At 37.3% G+C, this 21,584-nt stretch overlaps 1 protein-coding gene across 11 annotated transcripts in view; it reads left to right on the forward strand.

The window, feature by feature from the left end:
- The window catches only part of ASPH (aspartate beta-hydroxylase), a 121,114-nt gene that overhangs the window by 70,408 nt on the left and 29,122 nt on the right, over positions 1–21,584 (forward strand). For all 11 annotated transcript variants that reach the window (XM_030012256.2, XM_030012252.2, XM_030012248.2 and 8 more), the window contains 4 exons: positions 9,625–9,713; positions 11,840–11,926; positions 15,033–15,183; positions 16,266–16,402. In XM_030012256.2, the coding sequence (XP_029868116.1) occupies positions 9,625–9,713; positions 11,840–11,926; positions 15,033–15,183; positions 16,266–16,402 (464 nt within the window). The remainder of the gene's footprint in view (positions 1–9,624; positions 9,714–11,839; positions 11,927–15,032; positions 15,184–16,265; positions 16,403–21,584) is intronic.

Genomic DNA, 21,584 nt, shown 5'->3' on the forward strand with positions numbered 1-21,584 from the left:
ATTTCAGACAGAAAACCCAGTAAAATACTTTTTACTGCAAGGGAAATTGTTCTGGAATAACTGCAGCTAAAGTTTTATTATAGTCATTAGATTCCACAGCTTTATTAGTGCATAAAATGCCTCAGTTTTTATTGTCTGATTGCTTCCCCAGATAAGTTGATTATAGAGGTTTTGCCTGTTCTACCAGTACAGTTTAGAAAGATCTTTTAATTATTGTAGTGCTACTGGCTTTAAATTGTCTAGATGCAGTTACTTGTTTTTATACCTTCTAAGTTATCATTTGTAGAAGCCCATAAAACAAGTGGATCACCTACGCTATCTGTATCTCACCTAATGAGCTTCCCAAACAACAGGACAATGACAGGAGTTTTTCATCATCATCAAATTCTCATTCGAGCACCCAGTGAGAGGCAGCACAATTTCAAAAACTAATTTGGGTAATGATACGGGCCTCGTATGAGGAGGGAGGACAATTACTTGAGCAAATTTTGAATTCCAGGTAAAAGTAGTTGGTTTAGTAATACATATGTATGTTTTTCAGCCCGTAACTGAAACTTTGAAACTTGGACTGGGAAGGTCGGAGTATTTGAGGGAGGGGGTGGGGGGAATTAGTAAAACAGAAGGTCACAAAATTAATTAGAAAACTTTTACAGACCATGATTGTCAGTATCTACTTATCATTGTCTTTTAAGGTGCCCGTCCGCAAGTTGCCAAGAGCAATACTACTGAATTTGTATCGCAGCAGGGATAGGAGGGTATTTAGAAAACAAAGCCTATGGCTTTCCTGGAAATTGCTTCCTTAGATTTTGACAGTTTAAGGTGGAGAGCTGGCAGGATGAGACTTTGCTGCTAGTGACTATGAGACTGTGTCACATGAGGAGGTTTTTATTTCAGATTAGGTTTAGAGATGGCACCCCCCACTTGTCTATTTTTGTCAACGTGGGAGAGAAATAAGGAGACATCATTACATAGTTATAACCTCTACAGCTATATAGTTATGGCTTTTATTTAAACTTTGTTCAAAACTTAAATAAAACTTATCTGCTAGTGGTAAGCACAACGTAGAGTCAGTGCAGCAGGATTGTTCCAGTGTAGTTTTCAATTAAAAAGCTGGGGACCATGTGTCCTCAAGGTGGCTGTGAAGACCATGGTTTGTCTTGAATCCTTATGCCTTATGAAGTAATTAACTAAAAGGCAGAGCCCTAGCTGCTTTCTGTTTTATGTGCCAGTAGTAGCAGATGCAAGATAGAGGAAGCCACTGGGAATGCTCCCTTAACATTATGACAATAGGAATAAATAAATAAATAATCTAATGACAAGAACTAAACCCCACTTATGAGGTGGTTTGTTAGATAGGAAGCAATGTCTTTGTATCCTCATGTTCTCTCCCCACACCCTCGGAGAGATGGAGACATTATCGGCTCACCATTTCTGAGGAAATAAATATTTCATTAGAAGACACGTTTAACAAGAAATACTCATGCTAATAGTGTAATATGGACTCTCATAATTACAGAGGAGGCAACTGCCCCTCTCCATTGACTATGAATCCTACAGCATTAGTTTCCAAACATTTTAAAGCAAGACAGTTTAGCCTATGTGGAAGGCACCCTTCCTCCCAGACCTCCAAGTTAGAGCAACCAGGATGTCAGTCGTCACTATCAGTGCACAGGAGAGGTCCAAGGTGCCAGCTCCAGTGCAGCAGGTAAGCCTGCCCTCCCGCTCCACCACTTCTCCTAGGCTCCAAACATAAGAAAGAGAGCAGAGGACTTAGGAAAGGGAATAGGAATAAGAGGAGAAAAGGGCAGCAAGAATGGGTGGAACACTGCCTGACCTAATCCCAGTTGAGATTTCTTCCTGGCCACAGTTGCACGTCAGCTAACAAGCTCTCTGTTTGTGGTGTCCTTCCTCCTGACATGTCTATTGTGTCAGAATAAAATCACAAAATTGTAGAATATCTGCTCCCAACTTTTTACAAGGCACAGGAGTAAGAGATTATTTGTGTTAAGTGTATGAAAGTGCATTCGGGTTTTTAGAGATAAACACTAATTGTTTGGGGATTTTTAATAGCAGCGTGATATTATCTCCCTCTTACTTTGCTCAGGAACAAAAATGTACATGTATCCTTTGATCAGAGGCTCAGAGTATGTCAGCAAGGACAGAACAATTCATGCTATGTGTTGTGCTAAATGTACACCCTCCTTTAAGTGATCTTTTCAGAAAACAACTAGTTGAAGTCTTTACAGTGTAGACAATATCGGAGACCCACTTAAAAGTAACTTGCTATTTGTTAAAACGCCAAGTGCATGGTGTATCTTTAGGATAAAAAAAGCATATTAATCATGAAAGATAATTACGATAGTGTTCCATATTTTTGTCCAGTTCTGGCTAATGAAGTATTAACTGTTTTGAGATATCAGGCTGATGTCTAATCAGGCAGGTCAGCAGTGTCTGTTCTTTTAGGAGAATGAGGTTTTCCTTAGCCTGGCTGATGTTTTGTAGTTCAGATGAAAATGTGAAATGGAGAGCTTACTTACCTGCCCCCTCTTCTGTGGAGGCTACAGAGGATTCATTTGCTCCATTACAGAGGTATTATTACTACTTATTTCTGATATAATATTTCTACCAGTTTGTTCTGGATTGCTTTGGCCTTATAGTCAGATGTAATCAATTCTTTGCCATGTACTAGTCATCACTTTTTTTTTTTTTTTTTCCATATGTTTTTTTCCTTGTTACTTCATGTAATTGGTTTGGATGCACTTACTTCATTAACATAATTGGCTTACTTGGCATGTTACACCAATTTCAAGCCTTGTGTTCTGCTCAGTTATACAGGACCATACAGACATTTGATCATTTGAGGATATTTGTGAGAAATTCTAGAAAAGTTTCATTCCTTGATTGTTATTTCTTTGGGCAGCTTTTGCGTTAAAAGTTGTAAAGTATCAATAAATTATATTTGCATTATAATTCTGTGAATAAAATCCACAAAGAAGTTGCAAAATTTTTTGCCTGATGCTGTTTGTCTGGACAGTTACTTAAGAGAAGAAGACAGATCTGCTTCAGATGAAGATTTACAGAACTTTATTTTTTTAATATTACCAGCCTTTTGTTTTTACAGAAAAAGCTAATAATAGCACTGGTAATTATCACAAAGCACTGGTTTTAATCACTTATACTTTTTCTGAAATTACACCACTTAGATGAAATTTTGCTGTAGGAAAACTCATTTTGGAAATGCCTTTCTAAAAATTGATTTTGGAAGGTTTCAAGAAAGATTCAGTAGCTCACAAGATGTACTTTGCACTGATTTCTTCGATTATTTTTTTCCAGTGTTTAAATGAAAAAAAGAAAAAGCTTTTATTGCAAACTTAATGTATATTTTTTCCTCTGCAAGAGCGTGTAGTATTAACAGCTACAAAATATTAGTTCGCACATGCACATGCTGGCTAATAATCAGCGGAGAGATGTTTGAGTTTGGCCACTAATTTCATTATCCGTCCCCTGCCCAGTCCCTGTTTGTTACTGTATCTCCACTTGTCTCAAAGCGGATGGCATATTCTGGTCTCGATCTTTAGACCTGAGCAGGATTTCCTCTGATGCTATTCCTTCACTGCTCTGAAGCTTTCTGTGAGATCAGATCCTGAAAGGAAGGCGCGAGCCATTTCCTGAGTCCTTCAGTGTTCACGCTACTGGCTTCCAAACAGCCTGCGGGAGTAAGAGTTACCAACTTACAGTAATGTCAATGAGTGAGGAGAACAACCTGAATGGGACTCGGTTCCGGATCAAGACATGTGCATGTGGCTGCGTGTGCTGGTGCGGTGTCCAAACTGCGTTATATACAGCAGCCGTCTATACAGTCAGTGGAGCCTTCAGCTAACCACCGAGTAGGTGTTTAGTTTGTGCTGAACTCACTTTTTAGGCTCCATTGACTGTAATAACTAGATTTCTAAAGATTACAGCAGGGTTTAGGTGTCTACATAGAGAAACCTAAATTTAGTTGTCTTAATTTTAAGTTGTCGCTGCACTGGTGACATTTTCAAGTGATGACTAAATGAATGAACTTCTAGCTAGAGAGCAAAGAGCTATGCCATGAGGTACTGCTGCTGAGGCAAGTAGTTGTATTGCTTCTTGCTCAGGCTGTGATAATGTGCAGGTAATTAACACAGTGCTGCATCATGTGTAGAAGTAGGTGAAGTGTTTCTCGCAAAGGGATACTTATGCTCTGTTAGCACCATTTGGTATGGGGCACATGTAATTATGTGACAGCAGAGAGGCTTTGTCACTTGCATTCATCTTTCCTTGAGTCACTTTCATGACTGCTTATGGTCCTAATAATTTTCTGAAGTATGCAGCAGAGATGGAGAGTAGCAGTAGAGTAGATGGTTAGTAACAGGGATTTGGGGCAAGGGAGTTTAGGGGAAAAGACCCTTGAAGAAGGGCATGAGCAGCAAGTGTGTGGAAGATGACAGATATCTAAGAACCAGTTGGGGATAAATAGGGAGAGCTGGACCAAGGAACAGATTGTGAGCAAGTGTAGAAATGAAAGGGAAGAAATGTGGTAGGGCATCAAGGTTGAGAAGGGGAGAGGTTGGAGAAGAGGATGACAGAAGGAAAGAGAAGGGAGATGACCAGAAGCTTAGTGGTTTAGTAAAAACTACAGAACATAAAAGCGTGATTGTTAGATCAGATGATATGCAACTGATCCATTTATTTTTGAACTTCAATATTCTGTTGCTGGCATAGGGCTAGGAGGAGTCTCCATCACAGTGATGACTGGCACAGCGAGCTTCTGGGGGAATTTCTTTAAGTAACAAATGAGAAAATGGAAGTTCCCTGTGTAACTATAATCTTGGCACTAAATTGCATTGACTTCTAGCAGTTTATTACAGGAATTGTAGAAAATAAGACTACATAGGACACTGAAGCTTTGTCTAGTCTGTTGGCCAAAGGCTTTACCAGCTGTGTGCATTGTTCCTGGCAGGTGCTTGTACAACTTGTTCTTACAAATTCCCAGTAGTTAGAATTCCACCAACTATCCTCAGCAATGTTCTGTGCTTGCTCAGAGATACTAGTTCCAGATGTTCAAGTCAAATTTTCTGCTGTAGCAATTTTAAGCCTTTTATTCCTTGTCCTGACTATGGCGATATAGAAAATAATTTATTCTTTTCATCTCTGTAGCCACTTCTTACAGAGTGGTATGTGCCCCTCTTCCAGTAGCAAACTCTTTACCGCTACCTTTTTGCCCTTTGTTCTTGCTTGTTCAGATGTAAATGTTGCCCCCCCGCCCCCGCACAATTAAAGACAAAATATTTTTAAACCATTCTTCAAAAGTAAGTGATTCAATCACCTTTAATAATTTGGTTACTTTTACTTATTTTTCACGTGATGCTCTTGTGGTCTAAAGAGTATCTAGCAGTGCATTCATTATTTTTCAAAAGGTATTTCTCTGTCCTTTGTAGAAAAAGGCTATTACTGGTTTTGGTGATGACAAGGTGCCTTTCAACATAAAAACATAAAATATGCCTGGTATTTTAGTTTTCATATGCCAAAATAGGTATATAAAATAGCTATTTCATCATCTTTCATTGGATGACATTGCAGGCTATTAAGTTTACTGCACATTTAATACATTACCACTTCCAAAATATTTTCCTTCTTTTTTTTTTTTTTTTTTCTTCTGTATCTTAATACAGAAGGGAAATATGAGATTGCTTGTCATCACTGGCCATTGTTTATTCTACAACAGAAAGAACCAGCATGGAGTTTCATGTAAGACTTCTTCCTAGCTTGCTGCTTTGACAGCGAAAACTGTTTTCTCTGAGGGACTCTTCAGCAGTCCTATGACAGCAATCCTAATAGAAAGCCTATCCTTACATCTAAGGCCATTATTGAAAATTCTAAGTATTATTCTTGCAAGACCATAGTATGATATATAAAAGAATTACCACCATTTTAATGCTCAACCAGATTTGGACCACAAATCATCCTAGCAGTTGTGTGATCGTGCATTACTTCAGCTACATGGTGAAATCTGTAAGTCATTGGAAAAAAATTACATGTTTTTTTCCCTCTGAAAACAGATAAGTTAACTTCTTTGTAACATTGAATTTAATATATTGGGTCACATCTGCTAAAAGATTATTACACTAGAAGAAGGCAATGGATAATTTATTAAAATACCCCTGCAGGGAGATAGCAGGCTATCTGGTTAATATAGAGGAATGCTTGATGGTTACACTGAAAGCTCCCTGGTGAATCCTTTAACATAGGACTAGAATGGGAGATGAAAATGATTGCTTGTTATATACTGTTTACTGTGTTATATTGGTGCCTAGCAGCTGAATAATATTTCTGTTAACAGCTCCTTTCCAGCTTTTCATATTGATCTCCTGCTGGTCTAGAGCTGATATATATTTGTGCTGAAAATGAGAAGATAATACTCTTTTGTAATGGAGGGTGGCAAAAAGGTTCTTCCAACACATCACCAAAGTCAGATATGAGGGGAAAGCTGTCATATCTTTGTGCCACAGACTTGTAAGATTTTCATTCACTTTTTCTTCTGAGCTGTTTCTGTCTCATCTCCTTGTAAACTTAAAGGAATTGTGGAAACAGTGTCCCACAGGCAATAAGAGTTTCTTGGTGGGTGGGAAAGTTTCTTTCCTTTGCCTCGAAGGAGCCTCGCTGTTGCCATGCTTACTGAGTTTGAGAAGGACCAAATGACTCTGTGTTCCCATGAATACTGTAAGTTAGAAAGCTGACAAATAGCTGTTCTCCCTTACTGAATACACAGTTTCTGTGTAACTGGCCAGTCTTGGATACAGATTTTCATTCACGCTGTAAGAACTGAGAATTGACATTTTAGTTGTGGTTTACATCGTTTCTTGTATGTACGGCCTCCTACTTGGAGAACAGTAACAAGCCAAGTGTTTGGTGGTGACATCCAGCTGGAAGCTCCCCAGATCATGTACCCAGAGGAACTGACATGCCTCAGTTTTCTTGCTAACAACAAATGATGGTTTCACGTAGCAGCTGTGAGCTCAACCAACCTAAAAAGTCCTCAGGGACACTTGCGTTTATTGGCTCCTTGGGCTGATGCTTCTGGGTTCATCCACACCTGCTGTTGAGCAAGCCAGGACTTAGAAATAGCAATGGTTTCTTGAAAAACTGAGCTGGTGTATTTTTAGAAAAGAAAAAAACCACAAAACCCAACAAACCTTTTGCATGTTATGGAGTGGTCTTTTTCAGGCCCAGTGACGTTATGTCAGAAACTTCTGACCATACCTGTTAGTGACCGTGGACTCAAGGTGTGGGGTGGAGGGATCCTTGCTTTCATGATGAGAGCTGGTTCTGTGACTTTTGCTGGATTCAAGGGGTATGAACACTTGGAACAGAGCCAGTGCTGTGCTACTTAATCATTATCATCATTAACTGCATGAAAATGCAGTAAAGACATCACTTTCCTGTGAAATGGATAATATTAAATTAGGACATAGCAGGACTGGAATAGGCCACAGATTGAAATGCATTTCTACTGTATTATCTATGGGGAATGAACAAAAGACATGAAAACCATCTATATTATTATATTAGGAAAAAAAAAAAAAAACAAACCCAAAACAAAGCATCTCTTTGGTGAGTTCAGTTCCATAACTGCATTCCTTAAGTGCATTATTGTGTGCTTGAGTATAAATGCTTGATTTCGAGTCATAGGGTACAATGAAAACCTGAAGTGTTTAGGGGAGCAAAACCAATATGTTAAAGTATGCTATTTGGTGGTTTATCCTGAAAAAGGAGTAAACTCCTGTATGTCAGACAGTTTTTTTCCTTCTTAACTTCTTGGTCCTAATGCCTTAGAAAATTACAGTCACTTCTATTATAAGAAGGATCAACAGGGATATAATAATCCTAATGCACTGCTTCTTTAGTACCTTTCCTTTATAGATCTTAATACACTTTTATATTTAAAGCTTCATAAGACCTTTGTGAATAAGTAAATGGAATTTTTTTGTAGGATAGCTTCAATCCTGCTTAAATTCTATTTCCCCCCTGCCTCTGAAAAGCAATAACATCTATTTAACTGTGCATACCAATGCTGCAGAATAGTTTACAAAGGTAATGTAAGAAAAACTCTCTCCATGCAGAGCTGTCTCAGTTCAGTGTTGAATATGACAGTAAAAATCTTACACAGAAAGAATCAAAAGTAGTCAAGGGTTTTGGTTTTTTTTCTCATACAGAAGCAGCTCAGACTCATGAGATCCTCTAATGCTTGGATGGAGTTAGTATTGGTTTAGTATTAACTTAGGCAGTGGTAATTTTCTGAGGTTTAATGTAGATGAAGTGATTTGTCTGCCTAAAGCTCTGTGTAGGATTAGAGTCTCAGAAAATATTGTTTCATGAACCATGAGCCCAGCTTCCAGTAGCATGTGGTGGCTCTTGTCATTCCTGACAGTGCACCCGAGGACTTGGGAAGCAGAATAAAACATGGCTAGTTACAATACCTTGTTATCCAAAATACTTGCTACAGCATTGCAGCAGTCTTGTGATGTTAAGCTGTATGGTGTTTGGGTTTAGCTTTACACATACCAGTTACAGCATTCCCTGTTTAAACTTCTACAAAGGAAATAATAATTTTACTACTTTTCATGCTATTAATGACTTACTGCCCATAGAGGGGAAAAAACAGTAATGCGTAATTTAAGCAAAAATATGTGCTACTGATTACTGATATACATAACTGGTAGTTACTTGTATCAGCTAATATAGATTTCCCTTACTTGTGTCAGAAAAGGTGGGTTTTTTTCTAATGAAAAAAAAAAAGCAAAGTTCAGCTATAGCAAATAGGGATAAAAGCAGTTATCTGCTGTCATATCTTTCAGTAGTGTATTTGCATTTTTTTAATGTCTAGTATACTTAATGCAACCAAATAGACATTAAAAGTGAATTGCTATGAAGTAAATAGCCATTTAAATTGACACAATTTACTTCAATTTGCTTCAAATGCAATTTACTTTACACTATTTACTTCAAGGCTGGTTTACTACATACTCCTACTGCTCTGCTACTGTGTGACAGTTTGCTAAGCTGTGGAAACTTGATCACTTAAAGCAGTCTTGATCAGACATTTCAGCGTTGAACCTGTTTTCAGCAGGAAGTTGGACTACATGAGTTTTTGAGTCCCTCCTACCCTGAGTAACTATAATTGCTATCAACTCTTTTAATTACTTTAGACAAAGGAGTAGACATAGATAGGCAAAACTTCAGAAATTACTTACATGTCCCGTAATGATATTTTTCACAATACCATATAAATGTGGAAAAATAACCATTCTCTTTGTTCTTCCATGTCAATTGAACCATTTGGAAAAAAATCCTTGACTATGAGATGAAAAATGCTTTATCAAAAACTTGACTGCAAAGTATTCAGTTTGAAGACTGCTTTTGCATACAGGAGTTTGTGATTGTAATAAGTAAGAAATTAATTTCTTTTCAGTTGAAACTGCCTTATTTGAAAATCATGCACTTTACCAGCACAGTACTAGTCGCTAGTTAAAGGTTACTCCAAACAATTGCTGTGAAATATGAAAGAGGTAATGACCTGTGTGTTTTTTAAATCTCTTCTAGCTAAAAAGAAGAAGAAACCAAAGCTCTTAAACAAGTTTGATAAGACCATTAAAGCTGAACTAGATGCTGCAGAAAAACTACGTAAAAAAGTAAGTTTTGAATGTTTCACTCAGGACTGTAGACGGTGGACAAAAATGAATAAAACAAAAATTAACTTAGAAAAGGGAGAATTACTTTTAGAAGGCTTTCTGTGAAATTAACTTTTTAAAATTAAATATTTAGTGCATGTTTGTCCTTCAAGTTTCATTTCTGCTGGATAGTTTATTTTAAATTTTTTGAAGTCATAAGTGTATGTCTGTTCATGTGTGTTTGCTTACCTTTACCCTTGAAAATATTTAGCTTAACTGTTGAATTCCTATCATCAAGAAAATTGCTTAAATTAATCCCACAGAACCAGGTTAGTTCTGTCCTATCACTGTTGTCCATTTGAGTACTGAAGTCAACTATTATCAGAGAACTTAAATAATGTAAGCATGTGAATATGGATCTCTCAGTAAGTGTTCACATGCTTTGTGAGCATTAGATGCAAATCTTTGAGGTAGGCTTTGTTTCTGTTGGGATTCTGTGTGTGTCCTGTGAGTGTCTCTGCTCCCATACAGCTGCTCAGAGCACAAAGCAGATGTTCCTGCTTCTTACCAGTGGCAGCAAGACCTTAATATCAGTCAGTCAGTCAATCTTGGTAGTTCTGAATTTAATAACTTGACTATGAAAATCAAACAAACAAAAAAAACCCCAACAATAAACAAAAACTCTTCAGTCATCTCCTCTGATAATTTCCAATTTTATTCTTTTATTTGAGTGTTTCAGAAAACAAGACCTTTCCAGAGATGTCTCTTTTCCAGATGTGAGATTGAATAGTGAAGCAAGACTATGTGACTGTTAGAAATGAGACACCTTAAGTGTTGGATGTAAATCTTGTAAAAATTCTGATATGCCTCACAGACAGTCCTAGCACATGGAGAGCAACTGCAGGTCTTTGTTGTACCTGGGATTTGAGATGGCTGAGCAATGAGATACACTACTTTCAGTACAGTACAATAAAAACCATTATAGTCACTGCAGGTGTAGGATTGTTCTTGATTTTCAGAAGACTGACTGTGCAGTTTTAGCTTTACATTGCCATCTATGCAGCCCCAGAGCTCCTGCAGGTCTATGATGGGGCTGAAGGGCTACTACATAGAGAGCACTAACCTCAGGTTGCCACTGCTGCTGCTCTTCACTAGGAGCCTTGTTTACATGTTAGAATACAAAAATAAAAAGTAATTCTGTGCTTTGTGTTACTTACACAATTAGTTGATCAGAGAAAGGCATAACAGAAACATTCGATGAGCCTATAGGGTCGGTTGGCTGACTCTTTTCCTGCCTGTGTCTCTTGGTGAGTTGCAGACAATCATGCTTGTCTTGCAGGAAGCAGGACAAATTTAGTAACAAATCAGACTTATGTAATACTTGAAGATATCAAGACAGTTGTGTATAATAGTCCACTCATATTTATAAAGCTGTAAGAAGAATTTGAAGGGGCAGCAAGATCTGATGCCAAATTTTGCCAGGCAGTGCTCAGTTCCTATTTAACAGTGCAGCTGGTTCTTCTCAGCTTCCATCCTTACTTGCTAGTCAGCATCAATCATGAGAATACCATAGTTACGTTCAGACTTTGTATGCGACAGGGAAGAGACACAGAGTACATGTGAGGTGTCCTGAGGGACATTGTTATGCAAAACATTTGGAGGAAACAGCCACACACTATGGATAAGTCTACCATATTTCCCCTAGAAAAAACGTAGCTATGGTACTGTTCATCAGGTGAGGTATGCAGAGAGGAAAATTCCACATATGTCCAGAACTTCCTTTCTATTCTGTGTTACATTCGGTTTGGATTTTGTTATTAGCAATAGAATCTTTACATTTTTATATAGACAGGTTACTGTCATCTCAGCATTTTTTCCACTCAAGAAAGGAAAAGTGAGTAAAAGAAAAACAAAGTTATTCATTTTAACCAAAGAAAGTAGATAATATTGTTTCATAAATAATGACAATGAATTTCTCTTAAATAAGCAGGCAATCCCAACAAAAATATGAGTGAAAACTGTTGATTCAGTCTGCATTTTTTGTTTTGTTTTTGTTTTTTAATTGGGGAAACTAATGTGTTATTAGGTCATGCATCCTTCAGCATTTTTATTAGATAGAATTGCTGATAAATACCTCTACTTTCCAGGGAAAAGTTGAAGAAGCTCTAAGGGCCTTTGAAGCATTAGTGAATCAATATCCACAGAGTCCTCGAGCAAGATACGGGAAAGCACAGGTACTGAAAGACAAGCCATAAATGTTAAAAAAGATAAAATTAAACCTCTTTTAACAATAGAGTTCTAAACCCCAGTCAGACTTCATTTATAATTTTATGGATGTTTCCTAGGGAAAAAAAGAATTATGTGATCTGTTGTATTGCATCAGTTTCAGTCTGCGATCCTTCCCCAATTACTTTGGGAGCTTTTGTCTAACTTTAGTCTAGTGGGAAGTATTGTAAATAACACAAAAATAAGATACATCCTGTAGATCTCATGAAAACTGTCAGAACGGTAAGAGGTAAATCTCAACTAATGTCCCAGTGCAGGAACAACAGGCAGAACTTAGCTATTACACATGGTTTGCTGCAGCTGGTAAATCAACATATCAGTCAGCTCTAGGCTAAATGCTGCTTTTTGCTTAGTGGGAATAGGGAAGGGGATTTGGAGTTTTTATAGAGGGAGTGTTAAAGGATAAAGAATACAAATTCTTAGGCAAGGAGGCTTAATTAGCTTTTTCTTGTGGAGCAAGTTCTGTTTCAGGTGTTCCCCTCAAAAAAAAAAAAAGGCATCAGAAAATAAGCTCTGCGTTCATAATACTTTTGTATTTTTATAAATAGTAGGATAATCCCACTGCACTAGTTGTAATAAAAGACTGCTTGAACTCATGGTAATCAAGATGAGCAAAGTGAAGCCCTCACTGTAGAAGGGAATTGTGCTGTTACACAATTAATGAGGCACTTGAATTGGAGTCACAACCAGTTTTCACTCGGTTAATAATAGTCATGCTAAAACCAAAGCCATGATTATCCAAAAAACTGTCACACAAGCACTTGATACATAGTAGACCAAATACTTCAGTGCTTTATGTGAGGAATAGTCTGCTGAACTATTTGCCTTCTTACAGTAGGAGACCACTTTGGTTCATATAGGTGATGGACTTAACTCTGTTAAATTACACCTTTAATATTTACCTTTTTTTTAATGAATCTATTCATTATACCTAAGACAAGGTGCTTCCTGCCTCCTCATTAGCTCACTGCTTTTAGGGAGGAGGGCAGATCATTGAAGCCAGCTGTGAAGCTTATTCTCATTCAGAATTCCCCCCTCAATGACACAACTTCATTTGCCCTTTACAACAATTTGTAGTCACCACCTACTACTTTAGTAGTGCTTAAAAGGTGACACAGACCATGATCTGAAGTCATAATTTCCATGCACTTTCTGGGAATGTATAAAAACAACTGTAAACTCATTTCCATTTTCAGTAGCCTTTATAGGCTCATACTAGTCTTTTTACTGAACACTCATATTAATATGACCAATGACAATTTTATCGAATCCAGTATGTATAAGTTGAAGCTGTTTGAAGGAATGGGAAAATCATGGGCTTCACTGACAGATGGATTATTCTTAGGATTTACATTGTAACACAGTATTACTTTTAAATGGGTATTTATGCTGACACAACGCATTCAAATTTGCTATTGCTCATCACAAACTAAAGGTAAAACTGCAGAAAAGAGTAAGGGTTAAAGGCCAGGAATTCACCACAAGAGTGTACTTTTCCATTTCTATGAACCATGAACCAACATTACATGCTAATTTCGTAGCTTCAGTTTCTAATAAAACATGAGGATTAATTTTCCTGGATCTTTTAATAGCTTTAAAAGGCAACTGTTTTCCCCAAAATTCTGCAGAAGATTTCATAATTGAAGTGTTTTTCAGAAATGTGAGCAATTGTGGATTTGATATCTGGGGCTACACTTAGGCCAGATATAAAATATTCTACAGAAATCATTAATGCCTTTAAGGCTGAAAAGAACAGTAGAGAGGTCTTAAACCTCCTTATATGATTTATAGCATCTGTACTGGTGAATTTATGCAGATTTTATGCTGACAATTTTTGTCTCTTCCTTATGTATCTTTTAATTCTTTGCCCTGCAATTCCCTCAAAAAAAGGAAAAACAAATTTCCTAGTGAATGTACAAAAGAAAAATAAATTATCGCTTAAAACCGATTCCTGAAGTTATCTCTAATAACTGGCTGATCAACAGTTTGGCTGAGTAACCATATTGTTTGTTATTTCCCATACTCAGTTTCAAAGTAGCTCAAGGAAAAAAGTAATGGACAGAAGTGAAAAGATTCTAGATATTTACTACAGCATATACAGCTAACACAGTTGAAGCTGTTTCATTTAATGTGTATGATGATACAACAGTGAATATAGATAGACCGATAAGAGCTTCTGCACCTGCAGTGCTTGTGATGCACCTGCACCTTGCTCCACTAATTGACTTAAGAAGGGACATAAGCCAATAAAAATAGAAGTATTTGGGAATAATGCATTAAATACATGACAATGCATGCATTTGTATAAACGATTCAAAGTAATGCTTTAAAAATTCAGCATTTGAGATATGGTCTTATTTTTTTTAGCTGTGGAAACAAATTATGAAAATGCCACACCACAGGTGAAATCAGTTGTAGCTTCCATTAGCTTCACTGAAGCTGTAATTTCACAGTAGAGATCTCATATATCCTTTGGTCTGCTCCTGAACTTGATGAACAAATTTAAGTTCTGAAAGAGTTGTACGGTAGATATTCTATCAACATTTGCAAAAGTAAAGCCTATTCCTAATCAGTTTTCTAAGAGTGTAATATGTGTCAGAATATATGACAGAAATGTTTGTCGGTGTGTTTTGACCTGTGTATTGCTGCCAGTGTGAGGCTTAGTATACAAATAATCCATAGGCAACAATTTACATTTCTTCCATATTATTAAAATGGACTGCTTCATTTATTTTCGAAAGCAGAAATTATGACTTCTACAGATACTTACCAAAAATCTGTGTGAATGTATGTTTTAGGTGCAAATTTTCTCATACTTATGCTTTCAAACAGTTTGCAGGAAACAAGAATCAACAATAATTTTAATCTGCCTTACCATAACGCTCAACCAAATAAGTTTTCCATTGTTATGCCAACATTATATAGATTAAAGATAATTCTAAAATTATTCCCATAGTCTAACAGTTGCGTAGTTTGCCTTTTAAGAAAACAAAGTTATTTTTAAGACTAATGGATTATTACGTGTTCTAATAATGATTTTGTGATTCTTTCTAGTCTGAAGATGACTTAGCTGAGAAAATGAGAAGTAATGAGATGCTGCAAAAAGCTATCAACACCTATGATGAGGTGGTTAGTCTGCCAAATGTCCCTTCAGATCTGATAAAACTGAGCTTGAAACGAGAAGCAGACAGGCAACAGTTTCTTGGTAAGGTTTGAGGGTGGTGTAAAAATTGTGAAAGTTGTGTAAGCAAGACTTTCAAAAGATCACTAAGGACTTGAAAGTGCCAATTCCATTGAATTTTTGGTAGGACTTGTGTTCCTAATCTCTTAAACATTTATGAAAACTATTTTTAAATTCTTTAAAATTTTTCTATGGAACTAGTGTATATAATTGCTTGTGCCTGTAGGCACATGATAATAGTGCCTGTAGGCAACAGTGCACTAGCTGCTATGAGAAGCTATGATGGGTGGTGGTCAAAAATTTTTATTGACAGAGAAAGAAGAAAATGTTCTTCTTTTTCTACTGAAACTGAGGGAAATCATGAGGAAATTAATGGCATACACAAAGTAAACACACCCAGAATAAACCTTCAGTAAACATAGAGAAGAATGGAATTGAACTTAGGGGTAACATCTGAAAGTTTAGATCTCAATTCTGTGATGTACGAGAAGTGCTAATTAGAATATAAGGCACAGTCAACTTTGGTGGAGAAAAGAGTTCTTTTCCCATGGGTTGGATTTTAATATCAACTTGTTTTGATCTTGCTGTTCCTCAGCAAGACCTCATCTAGGAAGTTGAGGAACGTACTTAATTTTAAGCACGTAAAGCATGATTAATTTCATAATGGAAATATAGTAGAACTATTGCTTAACAATAGAAATGTGTTTAATTACTTAATCAACTAAGACTAAGTTCATTTTATATGTTTACCTAGTTTTGTCGAGCACTTTGACTTCTGTGTATGAAAGAGCAGCCAAAGCTTAAATAATGTTGTTACTGCTACACTGTGAACGGTTCTCCACTAGAGGCTACCATAACACTGCATGATACACATTCGCAGTATCAGGTTCTCCTGAAATATTCTTTGTACGGCTACACCCCCAGTGACAACCAAGCAGCTGAATATGCTCCTATCTGCACAAGGTTTTTTTTCAAATTCTGCTTCTTGATTGTTAGTGAAAGTGGAACACCTGGCTCTGATTTGTGTTTTCTTACATGTTGTGTAAACATCTTACTACTGTTACTCATACCTGGAGTTGTTATTAAGTCTTGTTCAATCAAATTAGGTCGCATGAGGGGTTCCCTGGTTACTCTACAGAAGTTAGTTCATCTGTTTCCCAGTGATACTTCATTCAAGAATGACCTTGGTGTTGGTTACCTCTTGATAGGAGATAACAGCAATGCCAAGAAAGTATATGAAGAGGTAAGTTTCCATTCCAGCCAAGGAAAAATATTATTTGCGTTCCTATGTTCATTCTAAAGGTCGCTTGCTTTTAACTTTTTTAGTTGTTAAACATTTTGCATGTCAGGTTTTGAAGGGTTAATATAGATATGATTTTTTTAAATGGAGTTCTTAATTATCTTCTAATTTTAATTCAGATTTCCTGATACTGTCATGCTAAATGTTTTTCCTCAGAGACAGAGAAATGCAGATGTTTTTCATATGCTTAATAATATTTGATTTCTTATACTTTCTGGTAGCCAGGTTTGGAATATATTGACAACGCATATAGATGTAGTGCATAGTATAAAAAAAGATGTCTTATCTGCAAGACATGGAAAACAGAAGTAAGCCTGTTTCTTTACAGGAACACTGTCTCTAACCATGTGATGAAGTAGTTCAGTACTCACACAGCTATTTAACCTTTATTTTTTTCGTTATTTTTGTAGGCAGCCTAAATTCTGTTTTTCTTTCATGACGCTTGTAGTGTGGACAGTTCATTGCATTTATATTCCTACCTTATACTATGGTTATCAGCTGGGGAAACTTCACTGCCAGGAAGGGCCACTCTGCTCCTGTGATCTAGAAACCCTGTTAACATCTGGAAACTCTTGACAGATGCAGAGCTTGACATCACTGGTAGAGTACAAGCTGTCAGCACCTGGTCAGAGATGATCTTGTTGATGTTGGCACACTTGTTGCAGTGCTTGCTCGGTACAGGCGTGGTATGGTAGTTGGCTGGTTATGTAGACTGAAGACTACTCAGCATGATTAGCACCAGCTCCTGAGAATAAAGGTTCAGTTTTCCATCCCCCACATCTAGGAGTCTGAGGGGATTCTCATCTCAGGTGGTTTCTCAAAGAGAAGGAGGACATTCAACTGCATGTTTGGAAGCAGGAGCTGAACCCTGATAACACCTTTTTTTTTTCTCATGCTCTGGTAGTCTCAGATGTTGCCAGAATAATGTTTGCTTTGCTGCTTTGGCTACGTTGTAGGTCCCTCCATAAAACATTTCTGTTCAATAATTTTTGACCTGCTGTCAAAATTTCTCAGAGGATTGGAAACATCAGCTTTTAAAGATAGAATTTGTTAACCGAACCTGCTTCTCAAGCTGCAAGGAACGTGAAAAAAACAAAAACATACTCCTTTTGGGCAAGATTTTCCTTTGCAATTTTTCAGTATTTTGCTACAAACAATATAGTTAGAATTTCTCGATATCAATAATCACTTTTTATAAATGGAAGAAGGTAATGAGTTTGCTATATAATCACTTTGATATTGAGTTTGATATACTTCAGAAGAAGTGTATACTGCTCTGATTAAGAACAGATATGCAAAATAAGAACTGGTCTGCTTTTAATATATTGTTTTTCATGCTCCCATAGACTTCAACCAGTGTAATTACTCTGTTTTGCAGTTCACTAACCACTGAAATAGAATAGATCATAGTGATATTCTGTCCTTGTAAAAGAGCAAGAAATAAATACCTTTTAAAAGGAACTGGATTTATTCTTTTAAAAAATCATGTGGGTTTTGTCCATATTCTGGCTATTCTTCAGGCTGAATTCCAGCACAGTAATGTAATTTTTTTTTCTTTGTTGTAATTCAGGATAAATTTACATGAAGAATTTTAAGAAAGGAAACATAGCCAAAGAAACAGGGAGAAGCTCATGTGTACCTGCTTTTATTCTTGGTTATACTGAATGCTTCTTACATGATTTTGGGCAGATTGCTTAGGGGCCATATGGTCTGCTCTTGAGCGCTTTGCTCTTCTGTTGCAATGCATACTTAGGAAGTGATTGGCATACGGTTTGGGCCTCCTACCATAGGTGCTCAGGTTCTGTGCATAGTCAATAAAGAGAGGGGCAAACTGTGAAGAGTGGTTCTGTGGACCTCCAGGAGACATCATCTTCTTCCCGTGATTTTTGAAAAACCTGGGAAACTTCTGTAGTGTGGTTAAATCCTTCTTCTCACTAGTGTAGGACAAATTAGTCATTTGGTAGAAAAATGTAAGAGAGCACAGACGAGAGCATGAACTCAGTGCTGCACAGTAGATGCCTCTGATATTTATGAATCCTGGGTTCTGGTTCCTATTGTGAGTATGTTCATACATTTTATTCAAGTGTTCTTTAGTGCAGAAGGCATGGACATCTGGGAAGAGAGAGCAGAGCTCAGGACGCATCCTCAAGAGAACATACCCCTTGTTCGACTAAAGGCTCAGCTTTTTGCTGATTCCCCTCTGGTCCCATTCTTTTCTTCGTGGTTGTCTAAATTCTTGTGTATGTGCTACTTGTTTCTGCTCCTCAGGCAAGTTCGCAGCAGGAGTATCTAGACTCCAAATTTCCCATTTCCTGCTAGCTTCTGCTAGCTTCATGAGCAAAAGGTACCCATGTCCTCCTTCGCTTCCTGCTGTAAGATTTCGGTCTTCATTCAGTGTTATCAGCCTGCATTAAGTGTGAGCTGATCACGTGCAGCCAGCTGGACCCTTCATAGGCACTGTGCCCTACATTGGGATTACAGTATATACCACTTCAGACCACACTAACTCTAGCTTGCATCGTTTCCAGGGAATTGAATAGATGCCCAAGGAATCCTAGTGAATGAAAACTTTCTGCTTTACATTTAATAGCCGGTTTACTTATTTTCCATTCAATTCTTATTTTCCATTCCAAATGTGTTATGTTTCAGCAGCTGTTGAAGTGTTATAGTTACGTTTTTATTTCAAAAGTCTTAAATATGATATGTTCCTTCTTTTAGCTACGGAAGTGATGTGTATGAACACTGAACTTCAGATCAGGAGAGTTTTGTACTTACAGCTGTAGTGTGGTATAGTCTAACTGACACAAAATAGACTTTTCTAGTATGCATTTCCCAGAATTTATGCTGAACCACAGATGGAAAATGGTGTCCAACCGGAGAGGATTTCAGTTTTGCCTCTAATATTAAAGCATTTTCTTTTGAACATTACACTTAAGAACACGGAAACGTAACGTTAAAAGTAGTCCTAGTAGAATTTAGAGCTATTTTTGTTTTCAAAGATCTACAGATTATGATAAAATATAGTGGAAGAGAACTTTATAAGACCAGTTACTCTGCTAATAGCACTTTTTCTGCCTGCCTTGCTGAGGCATGTCTGCATGGCTCAGTGCAGCATTATACAGACACGCATAAGCCAGCTCTGATTGAGCTATCTCAGGTACCAAAAGCAGAATATCCACATTAACACAGTACTCTGCCCTGGCTAATTAGCCATTGATAGCCCCAGAGGTTAATTTCTATATTCATGATTAATATTTAATGGGCTATGAGCAGTTTAGTAAAACTTATTTCTAAACATAATTAATATTGCATGCAGCAACAGCAACAGAGTAATACAATTTACATTAAATACTTCCAGTGTAATTTCTGCTGATTGTATCTCTTCGCTTCTCTTTAGGGGCTCTGAATGTAGATCATGCCTTAATGCAACTCGGCATAGTTTAAATGAACCGTAATACAGAAAATTCTATTCTGTCTTAATTAATCAGATAGCTTTATACTATAGTTAAAGGAACTGTAACGAAATTATATGGCTAATAAATATTTCTGTCAGTCATTTATTTTGCCCTGCAGGTACAGATTCTTGGATCAAAATAATTATACACAGAATGCTGTAGTCAAAAGGCATAAGATGCATAAGGTGGTAGCATATCCTTATACTTTAGATTAAGCTCATCCTTACTATGACTTGCTGGTTTCACCTTTTGCTAATAATGTGTCATACTATGGACTTCAAATAGCTTCTCAAATTGATTGTTCCTTCACAGTAGCTCTTTTCTGCAAAAAGAAGTGAAATGCTGCTATTTTTAACTCAAAACATTTTATACCCATATTGCGCTGATTTGGGTTTTGCTTGGATGTTGTTTGTAGGTAATAAGGTTTGAGAAAGCAGAGAAATTGGCCCAGAGAACTTGTTATGGTTTTGCTTATGATTATTTTGATTGAAAAATTAGGTTAGACAGTGACTGGAAAAGGCAGAGGGAAATGGCTGTAATGTGTGCAGACATTTTATCCATGGCATAAGTTTAGTAGCTTCAAAAATGGATTTAGGCAAGAGAAATTGCATCTGTCCGTTGTTTTATATTTAGCAGCTGTGCTAGACATTCAGCAGGTATCAGCCTCTGTAATTCCACTGACTGCCAGGCTCTTGTGATGGTCCTCACAGACTGAGGATCTGTCCTGATAAGACTGTCCGCCCTTACTTCAAGGAGAGAAGAGGTGTAACAACAGATTAACTTGACCATGAAATTGACATCCCATAGAGCTACAAATGATATTGAATATATACATCATAGAAACATGGAGCTGGAAAGTAGATCACGACATTCTCTAATTTTCCCCTTGGCTGAGGCAGACCAAATGCACTTAAATTATCTCGCTAATGTTGGGGGTATATGTTTCAGAACTCAGGCCAGCCAGCGTCACGCTTCCTTTCCCTGAAACACTCCCCCATACACTGATCCTTTCCTACAGTTGTCCCTGTACTCACAAATCTTTCTCTTGCACAGTCCCCATGAAATATGCATCTCTGGATATTTGCCTATGGGTTTTCCTTTCCTGCAGAATTAAGTCAGGTTACAGACATTATCTGAAACTTGCTCAGGATACAAAATCTTTTAGCTTAATTCAGCACACTAGGTCTTGGTCTTGGTCAAAGAGTATAGCACACACCTATACAAGAATAATGTATCCATCACCTTCTAGTGTGAAAGCACATTGAATTACTACTTCATTAGACCTCGCGTTGCCATCTTATAGCTTTCTTTTGGCCCGGCAGGTGTAAGCTCTTCCAGAGAGTGCTCCAGTTCACCGTAGTGCTGAGAATGCCCTTTGCGTTCCCAGGGTCTGCGCAGTCCCATTATGTGATGCAGGCATTATTTTACAGCATCTTCCTCAACAGTACTCACTCTGCTTCACAGCATAGTATATTTTCTCTTGCCAAGACTAGTTTGCCACCAGTATAAACCTATCTAGCTTTAAACTATTTCAGGTATAATTCTACACTACGCTTCCCATGACTGTGCTGTAGACTTGTTCAAAAGCAGCTCCTTTCCTTCAGATTAGTCAAACTTGAGATATGTAACTTAAGTGTTAAGGAATGGTGTTAATTCTATAATGTAGGATG

Source organism: Aquila chrysaetos, chromosome 4 (assembly GCF_900496995.4).
Source record: "Aquila chrysaetos chrysaetos chromosome 4, bAquChr1.4, whole genome shotgun sequence".
NCBI classification, from domain to species: Eukaryota; Metazoa; Chordata; class Aves; order Accipitriformes; family Accipitridae; genus Aquila; species Aquila chrysaetos.